Source organism: Trachypithecus francoisi, unplaced genomic scaffold, assembly GCF_009764315.1.
Source record: "Trachypithecus francoisi isolate TF-2019V2 unplaced genomic scaffold, Tfra_2.0 Lachesis_group14, whole genome shotgun sequence".
NCBI lineage: Eukaryota > Metazoa > Chordata > Mammalia > Primates > Cercopithecidae > Trachypithecus > Trachypithecus francoisi.
Window position 1 is genome coordinate 57,119,342 of NW_022681459.1, and position 23,815 is coordinate 57,143,156.

At 53.8% G+C, this 23,815-nt stretch overlaps 1 protein-coding gene across 4 annotated transcripts in view; it reads left to right on the forward strand.

Annotated features, from left to right (window-relative positions):
* PHF21B (PHD finger protein 21B) overlaps nucleotides 1–22,273 on the forward strand; it is a 136,688-nt gene extending 114,415 nt beyond the window's left edge. For 2 of the 4 annotated variants that reach the window (XM_033233633.1, XM_033233634.1), the window contains exons 6-13: nucleotides 6,085–6,136; nucleotides 8,887–8,963; nucleotides 11,059–11,113; nucleotides 12,520–12,542; nucleotides 14,138–14,296; nucleotides 17,164–17,239; nucleotides 17,573–17,718; nucleotides 19,908–22,273. In XM_033233633.1, coding sequence (XP_033089524.1) covers nucleotides 6,085–6,136; nucleotides 8,887–8,963; nucleotides 11,059–11,113; nucleotides 12,520–12,542; nucleotides 14,138–14,296; nucleotides 17,164–17,239; nucleotides 17,573–17,718; nucleotides 19,908–20,126 — 807 coding nt within the window. In that variant the 3' untranslated portion in view covers nucleotides 20,127–22,273. The remainder of the gene's footprint in view (nucleotides 1–6,084; nucleotides 6,137–8,886; nucleotides 8,964–11,058; nucleotides 11,114–12,519; nucleotides 12,543–14,137; nucleotides 14,297–17,163; nucleotides 17,240–17,572; nucleotides 17,719–19,907) is intronic. The other 2 variants (XM_033233635.1, XM_033233636.1) reach the window with 2 other exon arrangements.
* Nucleotides 22,274–23,815: the final 1,542 nt, after the last annotated feature.

Below are 23,815 nucleotides of genomic sequence, written 5' to 3' on the forward strand. Positions count from 1 at the left end.
CAGAGTCCAAAGGTGATATTGGAACCAGGTGGCGCCAGACTGCTGCCAGACTGGTACTGATTGGCCGAGCTGCTGGATGGCCCCAGAATTCCCAGTCAGGCAGCTCTGCAGCCCCCTCAGTCACTCCAGTGGTCTTCCGTCTGTGTGAGTGCACATCTCACAGGATTGAATCTGACGGACCCCACTTTTCATGGTATGGTGATGCTTCACTTTTTGAAATACAATTCAAGGAAAATGTCCTGAACTTTTAAAAAGACTTTAGGCCGGGCGTGGTGGCTCAAGCCTGTAATCCCAGCACTTTGGGAGGCCGAGATGGGTGGATCACGAGGTCAGGAGATCGAGACCATCCTGGCTAACATGGTGAAACCCCGTCTCTACTAAAAAATACAAAAAACTAGCCGGGCGAGGTGGCGGGTGCCTGTAGTCCCAGCTACTCAGGAAGCTGAGGCAGGAGAATGGCGTAAACCTGGGAGGCAGAGCTTGCAGTGAGCTGAGATCTGGCCACTGCACTCCAGCCCGGGCGACAGAGTGAGACTCCGTCTCAAAAAAAAAAAAAAAATTAAAAAAAGACTTTATAAGCTGCATCTTGAAAGGACACATTGGATCCCAGGGAAAGCTGATGTGTGCTCCCTGGGGAAAATGTGCAACACTGAGACACACCCAGTGAAGTTACTGACTGTAGAGGGAAAGCAGTTAAGTTGGTGTCTGACTTTTCCACCACCACGTTCAATTCCAGGATACACTAGCGTAACATCTGCAAGATAAAGGAAAGAAAGAATGAGCCAGGGATTTCATATGCAGCCAAGCTGTCCAAGTTTAAAGGCTACAGATAAAAAGTTGTAAATCTAGCCAGGCTCAGTGACTCACGCCTGTAATCCCAGCACTTGGGGAGGCCGAGGCAGGCGGATCACTTGAGGTCAGGAGTTTGAGACTAGTCTGGCCAACATGGTGAAACCCTGTCTCTAACAAAAATACAAAAATTACCTGGGTGTGGTAGTGTGTGCCTGTAATTCCAGCTACTCAGGAGGCTGACACAGGAGAATGGCTTGAACCTGGGAGGCAGAGGTTATAGTGAGCTGAGACTGCACCACTGCACTCCAGTATGGGCGACAAAAAAAACGTTGTAAATCTTTGGAGAACTCATGAAATGTTCGGTGAGCCATTTATGAGAAACTGCTGGAGGCCCAAACCCAAGAAACCAAGAGACACGGGGAAACTTTGGTACCAGCGTTGGGGTGAGCATCAAATGTATTTAACTATGGATGAGGATGTCAGAATAGAATTTAAATATGATGTGTTCCGATAATACAGAAAAGATTCATTTAAGTAAAATTGAGAGAAGGAGGCAAAGAAGGTGGGAAGTGGAAAGAGTTCTCAGATTAGCTTATCTGTAGTAGTTGGGACTTGAAATGAATCAGAAAATACCCTTTAAAGCTGAAAAATTAAAATATTTTTAACAACATAGAAGTAAAGATCAGAAAGGAGTAAACCATTCGAGATGATCTGGAAAACCCAAGAGAATTGCTGAAAAAGCTGCAGACAATAAGAGAATTTGGCATTGCAGCAGGGTGTAAAATTAATGTAAAAATATCACTAATCTTCACAGCAACACAGCAACCTGTTAGAAGCTTTATTCACAACCCCATTTACGATTGCAGCAAAAAGATTAAATGCCAAGAATAAACATAATACGAATATTCAATATCTATTTGAGGAAAAATTTTAAACCCCTTAAGACAGAAGAAAAGAAGGAGAAGGAAGGAGAGGAGGAGAAGAAGAAAGGAGAAGGAAGAAAAGAAGAAAGAGGGAGAGGCTGGGTGTGGTGGCTCACGCCTGTAATCCCAGCACTTTGGGAGGCCGAGGCAGGCAGATCACCTGAGGTCAGGAGTTTGAGACCAGCTTGGCCAACATGTTGAAACCCTGTCTCTGCTAAAAATACAAAAATTAGCCAGACTTGGTGGCAGGTACCTGTAATCCCAGCTACTTGGGAGCCTGAGGCAAGAGAATCACTTGAACCCAGGAGGTGGAAGTTGCAGTGATCCAAGATTGCGCCATTGCACTCCAGGCTAAGTGACAAGAGCGAAGCTCCGTCTCAAAAACAGAAGAATAAGAACAGAGGGGCATGTCACAGCTTTTTTTTTTTTTTTTTTTGAGACGGAGTCTCGCTGTGTCGCCCAGGCTGGAGTGCAGTGGCGCGATCTCGGCTCACTGCAAGCTCCGCCTCCCAGGTTCCCGCCATTCTCCCGCCTCAGCCTCCGAGTAGCTGGGACTACAGGCGCCCGCCACCGCTCCCGGCTAGTTTTTTGTATTTTTAGTAGAGACGGGGTTTCACCGTGTTAGCCAGGAGGGTCTCGATCTCCTGACCTCGTGATCCGCCCACCTCGGCCTCCCAAAGTGCTGGGATTACAGGCTTGAGCCACCGCGCCCGGCCTTGTCATAGCTTTAAGTAGAAAAACTTAACAATATGAAACTGTCATTATGCCCAAAGTTAATTTATAATTTTAACATTCCAGCAAATCCACCAACTGATTCCCTCATTCTCAGAACTCCCTAAGATGGTTTCTAAATTTCACATGAAAAAATAAGAAAAGCCAGGAAACTGAACAGGAAAAACAGTGAAGGGATATTCTCATCCTCCCGGCTATTAAAATAGACCCTAAAGCCTTGAGAACTGAACGTGTGGCAGGAGCTCCTGGAGAGGCAGATTTAAGGAACAAAATAGAAGACCCAGAAATAGACCCAAATAAATCTATGATAATTTAGTGTATGATTAAAGTGGCTCCTTAAGTCAGTGAAACATGGAAAGGTGGAATTTTTAGTAAGTGGTATTGGAACAAATGGTAGCCATACAGAAAGCAGTGAGCCCCCACTTCCCACCGTGCACACCAGGATCCCGTTCCAAATGGATCAAAAATCTAAATGTAAAAAGTGACACTATAGAGACTAAAATTATTTTATTACCTCAGCTCCTCTAGCCAGGATCCAAAAAATAAAAACACTGCAAAAGAAAATATTGATCAATTGTATTACAATTTAATTTAAAATTTTAAAAATTAAAAATTGGTACATTTTAAAATTTTAACTACAATTTAAAAACTGATACTTTTTAAAAAAATTATGGAGATGAATGGCAATGAAATGAAAAAAAAGCCCAGCCTGTCCCAGCACTTTGGGAGGCCGAGATGGGCGGATCACAAGGTCAGGAGATCAAGACCATCCTGGCTAACATGGTGAAACCCCATCTCTACTAAAAATACAAAAAACTAGCCAGGCGAGGTGGCTGAGGCAAGAGAATGGTGTAAACCCGGGAGGCGGAGCTTGCAGTGAGCTGAGATCCAGCCACTGCACTCCAGCCTGGGCGACAGAGCGAGACTCCGTCTCAAAAAAAAAAAAAAAAAAAAGCTCAGCCTGAGTGGAGCCTGATTCCCAGCTCCTTACTGTCCATGGTGACTTATTCCCAACAAGTACAGTATGAGGGCGGGGGGCGGGCACAGAAACTGACTTTGAGTGGAGCTTGGCAGACACATTTCAGCCAGTGACCAGGGTCACCAGCAGTGATGAGACCAGTGGGTGGTCTGTGCCCTTGCTCTGATGTGATGAGAAGGTGTGTTACCTCTGTGGTCTCCCTCCCCAAACCCACCACCCCACTGCACTCATGAGGAAAATATCAGACAAATCCCAAGTGAGGGTGGTTCTGCAAAATACCTGACTGGTCCTCCTCAAGCTGTCCAGGTCATAAAAAAAAAACCTGAGAAACTCTCACAACCCAGAAAAGTGCAAGGAAGCATGGTTTCTAAATACTATGTGGGATCCTGGGACAGAAAAACGAAGGGCTGGGCACAGTGGCTCACACCTGTAATCCTAGCGCTTCCGGAGGCAGAGGTGGGAGGATTGCTTAAAGCCAAGAGTTTGAGACTAGCCTGGGCAACATAGCAAGACCTCGTCTCTACAAAAAATTTAAAAATTAGCTGGGTGTGGTGGCGTGCACCTGTAGTCTTAGCTACTTGGGAGGCTGAGGCAGGAGAATTGCTTAAGCCCAGGAGTTTGAGGCTGCAGTGAGCCACTGCACTCCAGCCTGGTTGACAGAGTGATACCCTGTCTCTAAAAAACAAACAAGACTAAAGAAATCCAAATAAAATACGGGTTTTAGCTGATAATAATGTACTGATGTTGGCTCTTTAGTTGTGATGAACTGGGCGTGGGTATACAGGAACTCTCAGGAATGAGTCTTGCAACTTCCCTGTAAATCTGAAACTACAATAAATAAGCCAGTCCCATAAATAAAAGATAAATGGGAAAAATATATTGCAAGTCATATCCCAGACAAGGAAATACTGAGTCACGGGTTCATCAAATACTCACGAGCACCTACTCTGTGGGTGGCGCTGAGTGAGGCTCTGGGATTAGTCCTCTTACAGCATGGTGGCCGCAGAACTCCTGGCAGGCTCTCTTTCGAGGCCAGCAAGAGAGCCTCACTCCGGTCACCAACAGGGATCTTATGTAACATAAATGCCACAGGAGTGGTTCCAGCACCTCTTCGCCCTGTGATGTTACCTAATCCCATGGTATTTTCAGTCCTGCCCACATTCAAGGCAGGGAATGATAATGGGGTGGCTACACTGCAGGATAGGGCCTCGGGGGCCATTCTGAATTTCTACCTTTCACCACCGAAGAATGTCTAATGAAAAAAAAAATGCCCTAGTGAGCTCTGTAGACAATACAGCATCATGACCTTTTCACAAGTCAAAAACAGGTAAGGGTTGGGCATGGTGGCTCAGGTCTGTAATCCTAGCACTTTGGGAGGCTGGTGCAGGCTTGCAAGACCAGCCTGGGCAACGTGGCAAAACCCCATCGCTACAAAAAATACAAAACTTAGCTGGGCACAGTGGTGCACACCTGTGGTCCCAGCTCTTCGGGAGGCTGAGGTGGGAGGATCACTTTCACTTGAGCCCCAGAGATTGAAGCTGCAGTGAGCTGTGATTACCCCAGTGCACTCCAGTCTGGGTGACAGAGAGAGACCCTGTCTCAAAAAAAAAAAAAAAAAAGGCCGGGCGCGGTGGCTCAAGCCTGTAATCCCAGCACTTTGGGAGGCTGAGACAGGCGGATCACAAGGTCAGGAGATCGAGACCATCCTGGCTAATACGGTGAAACCCCGTCTCTACTAAAAAAATACAAAAAACTAGCCGGGCGCGGTGGTGGGCGCCTGTAGTCCCAGCTACTCCGGAGGCTGAGGCAGGAGAATGGCGTGAACCCGGGAGGCGGAGCTTGCAGTGAGCTGAGATCCGGCCACTGCACTCCAGCCTGGGCGACAGAGTGAGACTCCGTCTCAAAAAAAAAAAAAAAAACTGCCACCCTGTTTCATAAGTGACAGAAATATATGCATGTGTATACAAAGTCAAGGAAATGGTCATTACAAAACTGGAGAAGGATTAGGATCGCTAGAAATGAGGGTGAAAAGAATGAGATAAGGGGAGGAACACAGAAGAGATGCAACTTATGGGTCAAGTGTCAGGTTTTGAGTTTATTAGTAGGTTTATGATGTTCAATTTATTATTAAATAAACAAAATGAAAGCCATGAAAGGACTAATGGAGCAAAAGTGTTATGAACCAGTGACAGTGATTAGCCCAGCTATGTGCACCTTAGCTCTTTAAAGTATGTTTGAATACATGCATCTAGTGTTTTCAGGGAGCCCCTCCAAATTGAGCTGCAGATGCTCTCTTTGGGAATCCTATTTCCCTGTGTTTCTTAGAAACTGACTTGGTGTCTGCAGTTGGGGGCCTCAGTAGTTGGGATACCCATAAGGATTAGCCCAGCTATGTGCACCTTAGCCCTTTAAAGTATGTTTGAATATGTGTATCCAGTGTTTTCAAGGAGCTCCTCCAAATTGAGCTGTAGATGCTCTCTCTGGGAATCCTATTTCCCCATGTTTCTTAGAAACTGACTTGGCGTCTGGAGTTGGGGGTCTCTGTGGTTGGGGCACCCATGAGGTATTGCCCTGCACCTGCCGCAGCAGATGTTTGTTGAGTACATGAATGAACGTTGACACTTGTGTTAATGCTCCTTTGTCTGTCCCTTCCCTCAGAAAATCGCCTTCATGGTAGCGCTAGGCCTGGTCACCACGGAACACTTGGAAGGTAAGGAAGGATCCAGGTAGCAGCAGGTTGGGCTGGGACTGACCCTAAAGCCGGGGTGTTGGGGGCCAGGCGTGATGTTGGGTGGTCTGGGCTTCAGCAGCAGCTGGTGTGGGTGGAGCATGGCCTCACACTGCTGTAGTGGGTCTCAGGATGTCTTGGCTCAGATGGCAGCATCTGTGTATGAACTACCTCCCGGGAGGTCTGCCCCAAGTGCCTGAGGCTGGGTGGCTGTCATCAAAGACACACAAGACGGAGAAACCTTCCAGGCTCGCCCTGGCTCCATGACTATGCACAAAACCCACTGTGGCACTTCCTCGTTTCAGCGGAGGGACCGTGTGGGTTCCCTGTCCTCAACACAGGGAAAGGACAAGAGGCAGACTGCCCATTCCCGCCACTTTCTCAAGTGTGGGCGGGTTACTTCTGTGTGTCTCAGTTTCTTCATGTGTAAAATGGGTAATGGCTGAACTGTCCTGGGGGACTGTTGGAAGCAGTGCCCGGCACAGTGGGAGAACTGGCCACCCGCTCGCCTGCTGTCAGACTAGCCTGCGGACTTCATGTGTGCCACCACATGTGTCCATCAAAATTGGAACAGTAGTTTATTTGAGCAGACGGGACCGTGACTCTATGAAGGAGCTGTGTGACCTTATGGAAAAGGGCAGCTTCACGTGGGCCGTGAACATCGTCGCAGAATGACGAGGGCGATCTCAAGTGAGCCGTGAACATTGTCGTAGAATCTTAGGACCTGGGAAGCCTCAAAACCAGCCCCCTTGGAGAAGCCCCCATGGGGAAACCGAGGCCAGGGAAGCTGATTCACTCGCCAGTTAATACCAGGCCCAGGCTGGAATCCGGGCCTCCTAACTCCCAACCCAGAACGTTTTCCACCGCACCCATCTCACCTGCAAAGGCGTTTCATAAAGGGAAAGCACATACCCTGGTAAACCTGGATGCAGGAAGGTTCGCTAAAGTTCCTCTCCCTAAAAGCAAGAAGGAATGAAGTGAATCCCCCGCAGTGCCCGAGGCACCAGCCGTCTTTAAGGTAGTTTCTCTCCATTGCAGCAGGTGAGGGGAGGGACCTGGCTGGGGAGGGGAGGGACCTGGCTGAGGTCATACAGCTCGTCGGGGCAAGTGGGAGCAGAGCAAGCCTTCCCGACCTCAGCAGAGCCCAGCACACGGGGACCCCAGTGTGCCATGCAGGCTCCAAGAAGAGAGCCCTGTCCCTTCATGTCGCCTGGATCTGACTTGCTCCCTGGCAGCAACCAGGGTAGGGAGGGCCAGGGAAGAGCCCCAGCCTTCCAGATCCCTGGACAGGGAAGGCCCCTGCAAGCAACGCTTTCCCTGGCCTTCCCCACCCTTCTGCGTGCATGGTTGGAAGGCATTACCCTCCAGCCAAGGTTCCTTTGTAACCCTCCGTAAGAACATCTGCGAGTCCCCGCCTGATGGTGTGAGCGTGAGCGTGTTTAATCTCCGACCGAAACCACGGCACCACAGAGGCAGCCTGCGGCTGTGGGAACAGAAGTCTTATGCTCAGGTCCTGCCTGTGCCCTGGCCGGAGTCCCTGGGCAAGGTCCTTCCCCACTCCGAACCTGCGTTTCCTCATCTGCAACACAGGGAAAACTGCGCCTGTAAACTTTGTGGGATTGGTGAGCGACAGCGCAAAGTGCTTTCCAAATAGGTGTGATCATTCTTGGTCTTATAAATTGTCCTCATTTAGAAACCTCTCCCCAGCCTCTGCTGTGATTTCCTTAAATATTCCTTTCTTTAGACCCTGTGTTCTTCCGCAGAAGGTCTGAGCGCCTTATAGAAAACAGGCGGAGTCATATTGAAAAGGTTTAAGGGCCCGGTGCGGTGGCTCACGCCTGTAATCCCAGCACTTTGGGAGGCCGAGACGGGTGGATCACGAGGTCAGGAGATCGAGACCATCCTGGCTAACACAGTGAAACCCCGTCTCTACTAAAAATACAAAAACTAGCTGGGCGAGGTGGCGGGCGCCTGTAGTCCCAGCTACTCGGGAGGCTGAGGCAGGAGAATGGCGGGAACCCGGGAGGCGGAGCTTGCAGTGAGCTGAGATCTGGCCACTGCACTCCAGCCTGGGCGACAGAGTGAGACTCCGCCTCAAAAAAAAAAAAAAAAAGAAAAGGTTTAAGGAGCAAAACTAGGTCTGGGAGACAGAGATTAGAAGATGGTAGCACAGCTGCACACAGAGAGGCAGGTCATGGGTCCTACCTGGGGGTCAAAGCAAAGAAAGAGGAAAAGAAAACACCATCAGTGTGGCTGTGCCCACCCCCCACTCACACACGAAGGATTCCTGCTGGGGGCTGCACTGGGGCAGAGGCCACTGGAGAGAGGCTTTGCTTCTGGGCTTCTGGGAGCTGGGAACCTCACCCTGCAGCTCACTGGACCAGTGCTATCACCGGACCGGTGGGTATCTGCCATCCTGCAGGTCCCAAATGGCCATGGACCAGATAAGGACACACAAGGAGGACCCCGTGCTAAGAGTGGGCACCTGGATTCTGGGTACCTGCCACCCTCCCCGCAATCTGTCGTTCAGCCTGAGGCCACCAAAGCTGTCCTGCCATGGAGTCAGTGATTCCTGGAGGCCCTAACCTGCCCTGGGCCACCCTGTGGCATGGATGCTGAGCAGACAGGCTTCGGAGCAGGAGGGGATGGTGGTGCCCAGGGCTTGACGAGGAAGCATTTGGGGTCCCCAGGGCAGGCAGGACCCAGTAACTGCTGTGTCTGTGCCTTTCCAGAAATCCAGAGCAAGCGGCAGGAGCGGAAGAGAAGAAGCACGGCTAACCCTGCCTACAGCGGCCTCCTGGAGACCGAGGTGGGGGACCTGCCAGCCCCATGCCACCAGGAGGGTGGGGGCTCCCAGTGCACAGCCTCCAGGAAAAGCTCAGGGCCTCCCTCATTCGCTTTCCTAACCACCCCCCTCATCTTTCCCTCCTGGGCGTGGGGCCGAGGGATGACGGTAAAGAATACCTCTCTCATCACCTCCGAGTTCAGAATCGATTGATAGGAAGATGCAGAAGAGGAGACGTCAGTTTATTCCTAATGGAGGCTGCCCTGGGGAGCGTGGCTTCACGTGAGGTGCACCGGCTTCTAGACTCTTCACCCTGAATGATCAGGCGAATCCCCGGTCACAGGCAAGGCTGGACACCTTGGCCTGCCTGGACCACCTCACACCTTGTCTAGAGCCTGTGCAGTCGACTCATGGCTGGGAGAGGCTGAGATGTACACAGCCTGGAGGAGGCGGCACCATAGAGGAAGGCCCAGAAGCGGCTGGGTGGGCGAGGCCAGTGCCCTTCCCTTCTGTCAGTTGGAGCGTCCATCCCCAGGGGTGGGGGTGGGAAACCGAGAGCCTGCACCAAAATGGGTCCAGTGCAGCAGGGTTGGGACTTCAGGATGCCGTAGGGGAACTCCAGGGCCTCTCCCATGAGCTTGTCCCCCGGGAAAAACCAGATCATAAATGATACCTTCTTGCCCTTGTAAATGACAGTCCAAAATTCTTCGGTTAAAATGCTAGTGTCATCTCCCCAAAGCCAGCTCTGCAGGGTCCGTTGGGACGTTTAGCTCTGAGGCTCAGGGCTTTCTTAGGGGCAGTGTCTTGGAGCCTTTCTCTGGAATGGAAGCTGTTTCCTTAGAGCTCCGAAGTCCAGAGCTTGGGGCAGCTGTCCTGAGGGAAACAATGTCCCCCAAGGTCGGTGCCTGGTGTGTTGCAGACGCCAGCTCTGTGAGATCTGCAGAAGGCGAGGAAAGTGAGGTCTCACCTCCCAGGGTGCGGGCTAGTCTGGGCCACTGTCTGATATCCTGAGTCTGGGGAGCCTGAGCTCAAGTGGGAGGGAGGCATTTGGCACAGAGTGGCAGCCAGTTCCAGGCCCTGCCATTGCCCTGTCTGTGGGGAGAGCCCATCGTGGGGCATCCTCTGGCTTCGCCAGCCTGTCCACGCCTTTCCTGTGCTTCTGCCTGCCCTGCTCCTGTTCCAAGAACGTGCCCCACATGGGCCATTTCACACCATTCACTTCCTCTTCCTTCATCTGAGCAAGCCCTGTCCCCCGACTCAGACCCTTCCTAAGAACATCGTGGAAGTGCTTTTAGCCTCCACCCAAGGAAATGGTGTGTTCTCCAGACAGTGAGGGCTCCATTCCTTTAGATTTGTTCATTCATGGAAATGCGGGCTGCTCTGTGGACGAGGCATTGCCCTAGGCTCCCGAGTCTGAGGCCAGGGCCAGAGACAGCGTCAGCGGGTCAGGAGTCAACCCAAGGCCCCGCGACCCTGAGCCTGGAACAGGCACACAGCCCAGGGGCCCTTCCCCAGGTCCACAGCCTGACCACACCGAGAGAAATGGTGTCCAATCCAGCAACACAGTTCTACAACAGCCACAGCCAAAGCCACTTCGAACCACCAAGGTCTAGACCGGTGTGGCCTGTGGTTGCCAAAGCCAGGACTAAGGCTGCTCTTCTGGAATGTTCCAGAAACCTTTGTGCACATGTGATGTTTAAGGCCACATGCCAAGAAGTGGAATCTGGGGGAGCCAGTCTGTAACACCCATTTCTCCACCTGACTCCAGACCCAATTGAGAGGCAGGAGACAGGTGGAGAATGTGACGTGCACCGTGTGACTGATGTGCCCCACGGACGGCCCTTTGTGAGCTAGATGCACCCACAGGTGCAGAGAGGGTGTCCTAGACCTGCAGGCAGAGCCTTTGTCAACTTCCCTGCCCCGCCCCACCCTCAGTCATCCCTGTGACCTTCTGCCTTGTATTTGTTCCTATTTCTGCCCCTGGCAGGGGGTGTTCAGCCAGAGCCTGGAGCCCTGGGTGGGGACCCTGTCCCAGAGTGAGTCCTGACCTGGGGTGGCATCACCACCGAGGAGAGCCTGCAGATGATGGGGTGTGGTGTTTTGTTTTCTGTCCCTGCAGAGGAAACGGCTGGCCTCCAACTATCTCAACAATCCCCTGTTTCTCACAGCGAGAGGTAAGCACCGGCTTCAGGCTTTCTGCCAGAGCTGCTCAGGGCCACGGGGAGTCATCCCTGGGTGGTCCTCTACGCCTGGGCAGGGCTGCCTGCCTCCCACTGGGCTGACCTGGGCAGAGGAAGGTGAGGACGCTGTGCTGAGAGGAGCCTCCCGCCTCCCCGCTCCTCCTGCAGCCTGTGTGTGAGCCTGGAGCTGTGGTCTGGGAAAGGTCCACAGTCTGGGCCATAGGTGTGAGCATGACCGATGTGGCATCTGCAGGTGTGACCCAGCCAGGTGTTGCTGCTTCCACACTCCCCTGGAGATGACCTCTCTTCCCCGCACGCAGTCAGCCTCTGATGCTCCTGGGCTGGGCTGGTGCCTCTCAGCCCACACCTTGCCCACCCTCCTCTGCCTGCTCTGGGCATTGGAAGAGCACAGGCTGGACTGGGGTGGGGGTCTCAGCCCAGCTCTGCCTCTGCCTCGCTGTGTGAGTTGCTCTTGGCGGAGGGCTCCTATACAAGGCATCGGGCCAGATCTTCAGGCTGAGACCTGGTCTGAGGCCTCTACCTGAGTCTGCAGTGCCCCTCCCTCCTCTGCCAGCCGTGCCCCAGTGCAGGACCTCAGGGAGCCACATTCCTGCATTCAGACAGCAACAGGAAGCTGCCAGTTCTCTTCAGTTAGAAAACCGTAGTCCCATGGGCAGGAAATGACGGTCAGCTTCCTGGGATTCTGTGTAGCTTTCAACATGTCACCATCCCTCCCTGGGCCTCTAGAAAGTGGGCCCATAGCTACCTGCTTCTCAGAGCTGGGACAGTGACTTGAGGGGTGAGTGTGACTGCACTTTGTGAGCTGTCGAGTGCTGTGCAGACACCAGAACTGTTCTTCCCGCTGGGTGGCATTACTTGCAGACGAATCTGATCTAGAGCCTGAAAGGTACCTATGTTTGCGATCATTAAAATGTGTGGTTTGGTATCATTTAATAGAATGAGTGGATTACAGTCAAAAAAAGAGTTGAAAATAAGTCACTTTGAGGGGTTCCTGGAGCAATGGTTCCTTTCCCCGGGCAGCTCACTACACCATGTCCTCAGTGAGCACGGGGCCCACATGAGCCTGTTCCCATGGTGGCTCCTAGCTGTGACCAGGGCAGAGACCCTTACTCCCATCCTGCCCAGGAGCGAGACCCCAGGTATCACAGGGCTTTGTGGTACCCCCATCATACCCTGGGGTGAGAGCCCAGGTATCACAGGGCCTTGTGATATCCCCATCATGCCCTGGGGTGAGAGCCCAGGTATCACAGGGCCTTGTGATACTCCCATCATGCCCCAGGGCAAGAGCCCTTGCCACATGAGGCCTCATGGACTCCAGTCCTGATCTGTGCTCCTCCGACGGCCACTAACGTGTTCTCCGCCCTTCTTCCCTGTGCTAGCCAATGAGGACCCCTGCTGGAAGGTACGTGTCCCCTCCCTCCGTCTTCACGCCTCAGGGGTGGAGAATGTTTTCAGTACAGTCTTTTTAGGGTCCCTCCTAGAAAGAGGGAAAGAGCCTGGGTGGTGCAGAAGGCCTTTCGGTTCTGCCCTTAGGTGCTAAGAGCTTTGTGCAACACTCAGCCAGCTTTCCAGCCTGCCAGGCAGTGTCAAGTCGGGCGTTGCCACAGGGCTCTGCTGCCAGCTTCAAACAGGAGCCCTCCCTGCTCAGAGCTAAGGATACAGAGACTGTGGGGGCCACTAAGGCCCAACTGGAAGCAGCCAGCTGGTGCCCACTGGCCTCCACTCTGGCTCCACTGGCCTCAGTGTGACCTGGGCAGAGCTGGCCCTCCCTGGTCCTCTGTGACCCGTCCGAAAAGGGGTTGGACTTGTTAATCCCCAGGGACTCACCCCACACACCCACATTTCTGTGATCCTGTGGGGCCCCCACCCCCTACCTGTGCACACACCACATCCCTGATTCCCAGAACATTGGCTAGTCATGACCTCGTTCATGGCATGGTCTCAGAATTTATTCAGCGTTTTTCTTCACTGAATTTCTGATCTAATTCTAAAAGAACATTCTAGTCCCTGCATATTTGTAACGGTCAAGCCTCTAAGAAGCAGTAGGTAATGATTGCCGTCAACTCTGGTTAGGCTGTGTCATTTTCACAATAGCCCTGCAATGGCACAGGTTGGTGCTGGGGGTCCTGGTGGTGGTTGTCTGCAGACACCTTGTGCTCATCCAGGGCAGGCTTGGGGACAGGGGACACCTGGAGCCTAAGCCCTGTCCCCACAGAGCCCTCAGACTTGGGAGGGCCTCGGCTTCGAGGCAGGCAGCCTGGATGCTGGTCCTGACCCCACCTTCAGCTTGCTGTGTGACGACTGTCTTTCCCCCCCGGGCCTTTGCATGACACAGAGGGTGGAGATGGGGATCTCTGAGGCCTCGTCTGAGGGTGCTGCCCCTTCGGCAGGGACATTCAGTGTCCTTGTGGCACAGGCCATCCCAGAGGAAAGTTCTCTGGTCTTTCCCAACTCTGAAGTTGGAGCATGCTATTGACACATGGATGGCGAACAGAGAGTACGGGGTCTTGAGTGGGGCCACGCCGCCCCTCCAGGCAGCGTCCACATAGGCAGTGGGGGCGGGGAGGGAGTGCTGCACACATCGCTGGCCCCACTCCCCGCACATGGACCTCTGGTGCAGCACAGACCCTGTACCACCACAGGACACCCTAGGCCACAGCAGGACACCCTGCCTTGTCGCCCACACCTGGGATCCAGGTCTTCACACAGAAGAACCAGGTTATGGGAGTCACACCAGGCCCGACTCCAATGCTCAGAGCCCCAGCCCCTAGTAAACCTGGCCCTGTGGGTGCCCCGCCTCCTCCCAGGGCCCAGGCCTGACCCCACACTGTCGCCCCTCCAGGGTTTCTCCCTCTGTCTCCATAGAGCTGCTGGAAAACGTTGGCAGAAGAGCGGCCACACGTGGGTCAGACACAGCTGCCTGAGCCTGACCCTGGCGACCCGGGCTCCGCTGACCCGGCTTGGCTGACCTGCACCCTGCCCTCCCTTCTCTTCCAGAATGAGATCACCCATGATGAGCACTGTGCCGCCTGCAAGCGAGGGGCCAACCTGCAGCCCTGCGGCACCTGCCCGGGGGCCTACCACCTCAGCTGCCTGGACCCGCCCCTCAAGACGGCGCCCAAGGGCGTGTGGGTGTGCCCCAGGTGCCAGCAGAAGGTATGGGAGACTGTGTGGTCCCCTCACCCCAGACTGGCCTGGAGGTCCCCACCATAGGCAGAGACAGGGAGGGCAGAGGAGGGGTGAAAAGAAGGGCTAGGGTATAGTCAGGCTTTTTCAACCTCAGCACAATTGACATTTGGGGCTGGATAATCCTTGATTGTGGAACTTTATCCTGTGTATGATGGAATTTTTTTTTTTTTTTTTTTGGAGACAGAATTTCGCTCTGTTGCCCAGGCTGGAGTGCAGTGACATGATCTCGGGTCATTGCAACCTCTGCCTCCTGGGTTCAAGCGATCCTCCTGCCTCAGCCTCTCAAGTAGCTGGGGTTATAGGCGCCCGCCACCACACCCAACTAATTTTTGTGTTTTTAGTAGACAAGATTTCTTTTTTTTTTTTTTTTGAGGCAGAGTTTCACTTTTGTTGCCCAGGCTGGAGTGCAATGGCACGATCTCAGCTCACCGCAACCTCCGCCTCCCAGGTTCAAGTGATTCTCCTGCCTCAGCCTCCTGAGTAGCTGGGATTACAGACGTTCACCATCACACCCGGCTAATTTTGTATTTTTAGTAGAGACAGAGTTTCTCCATGTTGGTCAGGCTGGTCTCGAACTCCCGACCTCAAGTGATCCGCCTGCTTCGGCCTCCCAAGGTGCTGGGATTACAGGCATGAGCCACAGCACCCAGCCAGTAGACGGGGGTTTTACCATGTTGGCCAGGCTGATCTCAAACTCCTGACCTCAGGTGATCACCCGCCTCAGCCTCCCAAAAGTGTTGGGATTGCAGGCGTGAGCCACCACGCCCGGACTATTATGGGATGTTTAGCAGCGTCCCTAGCCTCTACCCATGAGATGCTGATAGTGGTCTGCTTTCAATAATGGCCTTTTAAAAACCTGAATCTTGCTTTGGGGAATCTAGTCTAAGGAAATAATCCAAATAGGGATAAGGTTTTGCGCACAGAGAAGCCCCACACCCTTTATTTACAAAAGACTAGAGGGGAAACAGCCTCTCCTCGCAGCAGCAGGAGATGGTGGACGATCCCAGCTCTACACTCAGTGAGCTACTCCGTCAGCATCCAACAGGTTTTTACAAAAAGTGTGATTCTTTGGATCTTGTTCACTATATGGAATTAAATGATAAAAATAAAAAACAGGCTTTACGGCCGGGCGTGGTGGCTCAAGCCTGTAATCCCAGCACTTTGGGAGGCCAAGACGGGCGGATCACGAGGTCAGGAGATCGAGACCATCCTGGCTAACACGGTGAAACCCCGTCTCTACTAAAAAATAGAAAAAACTAGCCGGGCGAGGTGGCGGCCGCCTGTAATCCCAGCTACTCGGGAGGCTGAGGCAGGAGAATGGCGTGAACCCAGGAGGCGGAGCTGGCAGTGAGCTGAGATCCGGCCACTGCACTCCAGCCCGGGTGACAGAGCGAGACTCCGTCTCTAAAAAAAAAAAAAAAAAAAACAGGCTTTACAGCTGCTGTATAGTTAGGAAATCAGCCATCTGAGAAAAACTGCAGAGTAAAAACCCTGGGAGAAAACGCCTGGGAGTGTGGCCCCTGAGTGTGGTGGGTGGCAGGTGGCAGCAGTGCTGGGCTTCAAAAGTGTGCCTTCCACAGATGCAGGACTTGTGTGGTCTTAGGGAGTTGCCTTTCTCTCTTTCTCTTTTTTTTTTTTTTTTTTTTTGAGATGGAGTTTCAGTCTTGTCGCCCAGGCTGGAGTGCGGTGGCATGATCTCAGCTCACTGCAACCTCTGCCTCCTGGTTCAAGCGATTCTCCTTCCTCAGCCTCCCAAGTAGCTGTAATTACAGGCATAAGCCACCACGTCCAGCTAATTTTTTGTATTTTTAGTAGAGATGGGGTTTCACCATGTTGGCCAGGCTGGTCTCAAACCCCTGACTGACCTCAGGTGATCTGTCCACCTTGACCTCCCAAAGTGCTGGGATTACAGGCGTGAGCCACCGCGCCCAGCCCAGGAGTTTTAATACTTTATTTCAAAAGGTATTAACCATTGTGAATTCCCATCGTCCTTGGTTCTATGGGGATCAAGGGCAGTGGATGTGGTGGGCAGGTGCTGCTGTCAGGCTGTTCCCTGGGGGCTGCCTGCCCATCCTTTTTTTTTTGGTAGACAGGGTCTTGCTGTGTTGCCCAGGCTAGAGTCCAGGAGCATGAGCACAGCTGACTGCCGTCTTGACCTTCGGGGCTCAAACAGTCCTCCCACCTCAGCCTCCTGAGGAGCTGGGACCACAGGTACACACCACCATGGCCAGCTAGTTTTTAAATTTTTTGTAGAGGTTGGGTCTCACTTTGTTGCCCAGGCTGATCTTGAATTCCTGGGTTCAAGCAATCCTCCCACCTTGGCCTCCTAAACTGCTGGGATTAATGCCCAGCTTTTTTTTTTTTTTTTTTTTTTTTTTTGTCTCTTCTTGCTTTTTTCTTCTTTCTTTTTGGTCACAACTTTTTGAGGGCATGTGGAGAGGGAACAGGATTCTGTTCCCCACTTCAGCACAGTGTAGGGGGCACTGAGTCTCCCCATTTGTCCCTGGCGTGCCTGGAGCTGCTGCCTTCAGGTCTTCTGGACGTGGGAGGAAGACAAGTGATCATTCATTCGAGAAGTACTTGAGCCTGCTGCCTGTTCAGGGCCCTGGTGATGAGCAGGGGGAGAGGCCCAGAACGTTCCTGCTTCATGGAGCTGATCTTATCATGTAGCCTCTGTGAGCCGGGCCATGAGGCAGGTGCAGCTCCAGCTCCCGGTCTCGGGTGAGGACCCTGGGGCTCAGGGCGTGCCCTCTCAGGGTTACACAGCCAGGGTGTGGCCAGTCCCAGCAGGTCCCGGGTCTGTCCACTTTTTCATGTCCCCATCTGCTCCCCAGGCCTTAAAGAAAGACGAGGGTGTGCCCTGGACTGGGATGCTGGCCATCGTGCACTCTTATGTCACCCACAAGACAGGTGAGGCATCCTTGAGGAGTGGGAAAGGGTCCCTGCTCCCCCTCCTCCCCCACCCAGGCCTCTGGGCTCACCTTGTCCTGTGGGAGGACGGGTAGGTCCATTCCCTTCCGGGACAGAGCACTGAAAAGTGGGACCCTGGGACCGATCCTGTGTCTGGGGCAAGTATGGCCAGGGGAGAGTGGCTCCAGGTCCTGTGCAGTTGACCACAGCCACTGGCTCCTTCAGGGGGATGACCTAGGCCTTGGTCCCATCCCTTCTGCCCCTCCCATTTACTCTACAGCCCAGCCGCATCTTACCTGCCCCTCTCTTGGGACCTGGCCTTCTCTTTTCTAGTCAAAGAAGAGGAGAAGCAGAAGCTGCTACAACGAGGCAGTGAGCTGCAGAACGAGCACCAGCAGCTGGAGGAGCGGGACCGGAGGCTGGCGTCAGCCCTGCAGGTGTGCCCCGGGGCCTGGGGGAGGCTGGCGTCAGCCGTGCAGGTGTGCCCCGGGGCCTGGGGGAGGCTGACCTCAGCCCTGCGGGTGTGCCCCGGGGCCTGGGGGAGGCTGACCTCAGCCCTGCGGGTGTGCCCCGGGGCCTGGGGGAGGCTGACCTCAGCCCTGCGGGTGTGCCCCGGGGCCTGGGGGAGGCTGACCTCAGCCCTGCGGGTGTGCCCCGGGGCCTGGGGGAGGCTGACTTCAGCCCTGCGGGTGTGCCCCAGGTCTGGAGGACAGGCAGATGTGTCCTTAGAACCACAGGTGTAGATCTAGGCTGGTCTCAGCAGTGCAGGAAGGAGCCAGGGCCTGGGGGACAGGTGGATATGTCCTTAGAAACACAGGTGTAGATCCAGAGCTTCACTGTTCACCTATAAGGCCCAGGAAGAAGACAGAGTCACCAAGCATCCCCCAGCAAGCCAGTACATGGAGAAGGCAGTGCTGTGACTCATTCAACAAATTACCAAGCGATTGATAGCACGCTGGCTGTGCCCCTGCTCAGGCCCCTTGGCAGGGCCCTGACTTCTGAATCTGTTTGCTCTTGTGTAAAGTGAACATAATTCTTCCTCCATAGGATGGAGATAGACAAGATAATGAAGATGATGGTTGTGGTGGTGGTGATGATGGTGATGGCAGTCATGGGGATGGTGATGATAGTGGTGATGGGAATATGATAGTGGTGGTTGTGGTGGTGGTGATGGTGCTGATCACAGTGATGGTGATAGTGGTGATGTGATGATGGTGATGGTGATGATGGTGATATAGTGATGGTGGTGATGGTGATGGTGGTAATGATGATGGTGCTGATCACAGTGATGGTGGCGGTGATGGTTTAATGATGATGAGGATAGTGGTTGTGGTGGTGATGGTGGTGATGATGCCGATCACAGTGATGGTGATAGTGGTGGTGGTGATGGTGATGATGATGGTGATGGTGATGGTGATGGTAGTAATGATGATGGTGCTGATCACAGTGGTGGTGGGGTGATGGTGGTGATGATGGCGATGGTGATGGTGCTGACCACTGTGATGCTAATGGTGGTGATGATGATAATGGTGATCATGGTGGTGATGGTGCTGATGGTGCTGATCACAGTGATGGTGGTGGTGGTGGTGGTGGTGATGGTGATGGTGATGGTGATGGTTGTAATGATGATGGTGATGATGGTGGCGATGATGCAGACCACGGTGATGGTAGTGATGATAATGGTGATTATGGTGATGGTGGTGGTGGTGATAATGGTGATCGTGATGATGGTGGTAGTGGTGGTGGTGATGGTGATGGTTGTAATGATGATGGTGATGGTGGTGGTGATGCACACCACAGTGATGGTGATGGTGGTGGTGATTATGGTGATGGGGGTGTTGGTGGTGATGGTGATGGTTGTAATGATGATGGTGGTGATGGTGGCAATGATGCAGACCACAGTGATGGTGATGGTGGTGATGATAATGGTGATTATGGTGGTAGTGCTGATGGTGCTGATCACGGTGGTGGTGGTGATAATGGTGATCATGGTGATGGTGATAATGATCACAGTGATGGTGATGATGGTGGTGGTGATGATGTATTAGAGGATGGTGATGGTAATGGGTCCTGGGGAAGCTCTTTAAATGCAGTGTCTCATTTAATCCTCTCTATAACACTATGAAGAGGCTTTGTGACTGTCCCTATAATCATTTTAGAAACCATCTTGGGGAGGTTATTTGCCCAAGCAGTATTTGACCCAGAGCAGATGGATGTGGGACTCTAGGCATCCGTCCTTACTGCTTTTCCTTGTTGTGGTGGTATGTAGAGAGACTGGAAAAGACCACACAGCACAGCAGGCTAGAGAAAGAGCAGAAAGGCGGCCGGGAAGCGAAAGGTCTCCGAGGCTGCTGCAGGTTGGCCAGCAGGAGGAGGAAGAGTGTGGGCAGCTAGCGAGGAGGAGGAGGTCACATCACAGCCATGGGGAGGACGTTCCCAGGCAGAGGCACACTTTTTCTAGCCCTAAGTTCCAAAACAAGCATCATCTCCTGCGGGTCTGGCTGCTCTTTAATTGCATTTGTGCCACTGCCTGGCTTTTGTGAAACCGTCAGCCTGGTTTCTTGCAGGCCTTTGCAGTGGAGGGGAGAGGGGCCCAGACGGTGGCTGCCCCAGGATGGCTGTAGAGCCGAATGCTAAGACCCTTTCCCCTGACCTTCTGCCCCAACAGAAATGCCTGGAGTTGAAGACAAGCCTGCTGGCCCGCCAGAGGGGCACCCAGTCATCCCTGGACCGCCTGCGGGCCCTCCTGAGACTGATACAGGGCGAGCAGCTGCTCCAGGTCACCATGGCAACCACTAGCCCCGCCCCACTGCTGGCCGGGCCCTGGACCAAGCCCTCAGTGGCAGCCACACACCCTACCCTCCAGCACCCCCAGGGCCACAACTGACCCCGAGGGACCAGTCTTCACACCCACGGAAAGTTATCGGGACCCTGCTTACCCAGCCTGGGGGTTCTGTCGGCCTGAATTCATAAACACTATGAATTTCCGACAAAAATTAACCAGACAGAGGAGAGGAGGGAGAAAGAGCTGGGGGAGAGGCCTAGAGCCAAGACCAGCTGGGGGTGCGGCCCTGTGCCCTCTACACTCACAGGAGGTACTGAGGAGCCAGGTGGGAGTACAACAGGCTGTGGCACACAGCCCCACCCCCGGCCACCTCAGGGCTGCCTGGGCCTCCGGCTTCCAGGCCCTGCTCTCCACGGCCTCCCTCTGGCCCACTGGAGGGGCAGGCTGAGGCTGTGGAGGGGACAAGCGCACTGCCCAGCATGCAGTCCCCGCTGAGGGCACCGCCTCTTGGTGTCCTGTGGGAGGGGAGCTGAGAACACACGGACTAGCTGAGTGGTAGAGGTAGTTGGGACGAGAAGCGGGGTAGCAGATCTAGGTAGTTTCCCGATGCCCCACACTCCTAGGAGGTCCACCTGGGGTGGGCGGGTGGGCCTGGGGCACCCCGTCGCCTTTGCAGAACCGCCCGGGCCCCTTTCTGTCAGTATTATTAGGGTTACGAATTGCAGCTGTTTAACTTGAAAGACATTGTCAGAGGTGAGCGTGTCTGGGCGCCGGGACGCTGCAGTGATCCCCGCCAGGGCCTCTGCCCTTCCTGCTCCGTCTCTGGGGCCCTCGAGGCTGCCTCCTTCCTTTTGCCAATCTCTTGGACTCAGTTGCCGTTAATGCATTTTCCTCATGGAGTTTCTGGGCAGGGTGGATCTGCAGCCCTGTTGGGGAGGGCATTTGGCAGGTTTTCTCTTTGGGGCTGAATCATTCAACTGAACGACTGAAGCCGTTTCTTGTCTTATTTGGAAGAGCCGATAAGTATTCTACTCCTCCCTTCTTGCCAGTGCAGACACTATGCCAAAAAATGACTTCACACTTTTGTATGGTGTTTTTATTGTGAGATATTTAATGTGAACGGTGGGGGGACTCTGGCGGACTTCCTTTCCTGCTTCTAGTAGTCTCTACTTCAAGGTACAAATGGGAACACCTCCCCTCGGGAAGCCTGGCCAAGCTGGAAGATCCAGCGGGTTTTTTAAGAGCCGGGTGGAGGACTGGGGAGGAAAGAAAGGGTGGTGGCCTCAGGAGGTTCAGACCTTCGGGGACCAGACTTGCTGCCAAGGGCTTCTGCATCCAGGGTGGGCAGTGCCGGCTTGTCACCCTCGCCCGGTTCCCACATCCCGGTCCTGAGGGACTTAGCACAACAGGACAGGCGTCCAGGAGCCACAGGCTCCCACCCCGAGCATATCACATGGTGCCGAATTGCACTGAACACGCGTGTGTGCGTCGCAGGCGGCCACGACCACAGACACACACACACACGCAGAGGTGCAGAGCGAGGAGACCGGCCAATCCCGCAGCTGCCACGGTCCCTCCTGTCATTCTCACGACTCCGGAAGAAGCTGTGCTGTATGATACAGATCTATTTTAATACACTTAACACTGGGTGAACAAGATTTTTATATTCTTTTATTGATGAACAAAGTGAACCGTGTGAGGCACACGTCTTCTATATGGCTACTCTGTGCCAAGTATGCATTACCGCGTGGCTTGCGGTGTCCATGTCCTCAGCTTCCTTTTCTGTTGGTTTGGTTTTCTTCGCAGATGGATTGAGTTAAATGTTTTAACAATGTAATGGGAGGATGTGAAAGGTTGGACCCGGGAGGGGTAGCTGCCAATGTGTCTTGAGATTGTTAGTTTTTTTTTTTTTTGGACTGAGGAGGACCGTCCAGTGGGTAGTGAGGATAGAGAAAAAGTGTTTGTCTTAAATATGCCAATGTAGTTTTCCTTCTTTACAATGCATTAAAGTCGATCGATGACTTCAAAGCCTTGTGGTTTTGGTGTCCTTGCCTTGCGGAGAGGCTCCTGGGAGTGCCCGGAGCAGCCAGGTGGGCATTGGAGAGGCTGAAAATCAGGGTCCTCTCCCACCCCGAAGAGGGAGGGATGGAGGGGGGGAAAGAGGAGAGAGCTTGGTGCCCTCCACTCGCTCACCCCCATTCCCAGCCCTCAGAGGCTGCGGGTGACCATTTAGGGCTAGGATTGAGGGTGGAAAGTCTCGGAAACCCAGCAGGCCTGTCACTGTGCGGAGCCCCAGGTGGTGCCCTCTGCTCCCTCATGGGTTCCTGCCTCTCGGCCTGGCAACATCACCGCTGCCTCTCTCCCCCAGCAGTGGATACATGCGCTCCTGCAGCCACACGGAGCTTACACCTTGCCCAACGGGACATGGGGAATCAGGAAACCGGGGAATCAGCCTTCCTGAGTCCTAGCTCCTGGCATTGCACAAGGCAGGGCTCCGATGGAACCAGTGGGTCAGGGCTGACCCTTGGGCAGTCAGCTGTGGCCAGAGGCTGTTGTCTGATGCCAAAGTGGGGTCCGGTGATCCAGGGGACAGAGAGGTGGAGGGTGTGCAGGGCTGCCACATGGTCCAGCTTCATGGCTTACTGTGGGGAGAATAGTTTGAGGGGAGGGGAGCAGGTTTCAAATTAACTCTGCCTGAGACCTCCTGGGGGCCGCTCAAAAGACCACACTCAGTGTCCAAGGCCTCTTGGATCCTTTTCAATCCGGCTCCCCACCCCTTTGCTCCTCTGGAACACCAGGTCTCCTCTGAACTCCCATGGCCAGATCCACGGGGTGCTCCCGGTCATCACCCAGACCTCTTGGAACCAGGGGACACATTGGCCACACCCCCTGCCAAAGGAGGCTCCCGGGACCTCACTCCCGCTGGTGTGGCTGCTCCCTGGTCTCTGCTCCAGACTTGCTCCTCTTCTACCTAATCACCAAAGGCCCAGGCCCAGGTCTGTGCTCTGATCTCCCGCGGCCGGCCTCACTTGTCCCTGGCTTCTATCTGTACCCCCAGACTCCCTGCACAGCTGCGGCTGTCTCAAGCTCCACAGTCTCCACCAGGCCAGTCCCTCCACCTCCCCATCTCAGAAGAGCTTCAGGCTGCTGGGGCCGGCACCCTGGGAGTCACCCTTGGCTCTTCTCTCCCACCCTGTATACCTGGTCCTTGGTAAATCCATCAGTTCCGCCCTCGGGACGTAAGCAGGATCGGACGAGTCTCACCGCCCACCCCAACATCACCTTGGTCCCAGCCCCATGATCTCCCCTGGGTTCCTGCAGCCGCCGCCCACCTGCTCTCTCCCCCTGACCGGCTGCAGTCTCTTCTCAACCCAGTAACTAGTGTGATGGCGACACTGTTAAAACCCTGTCATCCGGGTGCCTGTAATCCCAGCTACTTGGGGGGCTGAGGCAGGAGAATTGTTTGAAACTGGAAGGTGGAGGTTGCAGTGAGCCGAGATCGCATCACTACACTCCAGCCTGGGCAAAAGAGCGAAACTCCATCTAAAAAACCAACCAACCCACCCTGCTGCCCTGCATCTCATTCAGCAAAAGCTAAAGGCCTCACCCTACTCACCTTACTGTGCCTCCAGGGCCACAGGCGCCGCTTGCTCTGGCCTCTGGTTTATGCCCTGCTCCTCTCCTTCTTGCCTGCCTCCTCGCTTGCCCCCACTGTGCGGCCTTTGCACATGCTGTGCCCTCTGCCCCCAGCCATCTCCCTGGCCGGCTCCCTGAAGACCTGACCCTGAGCA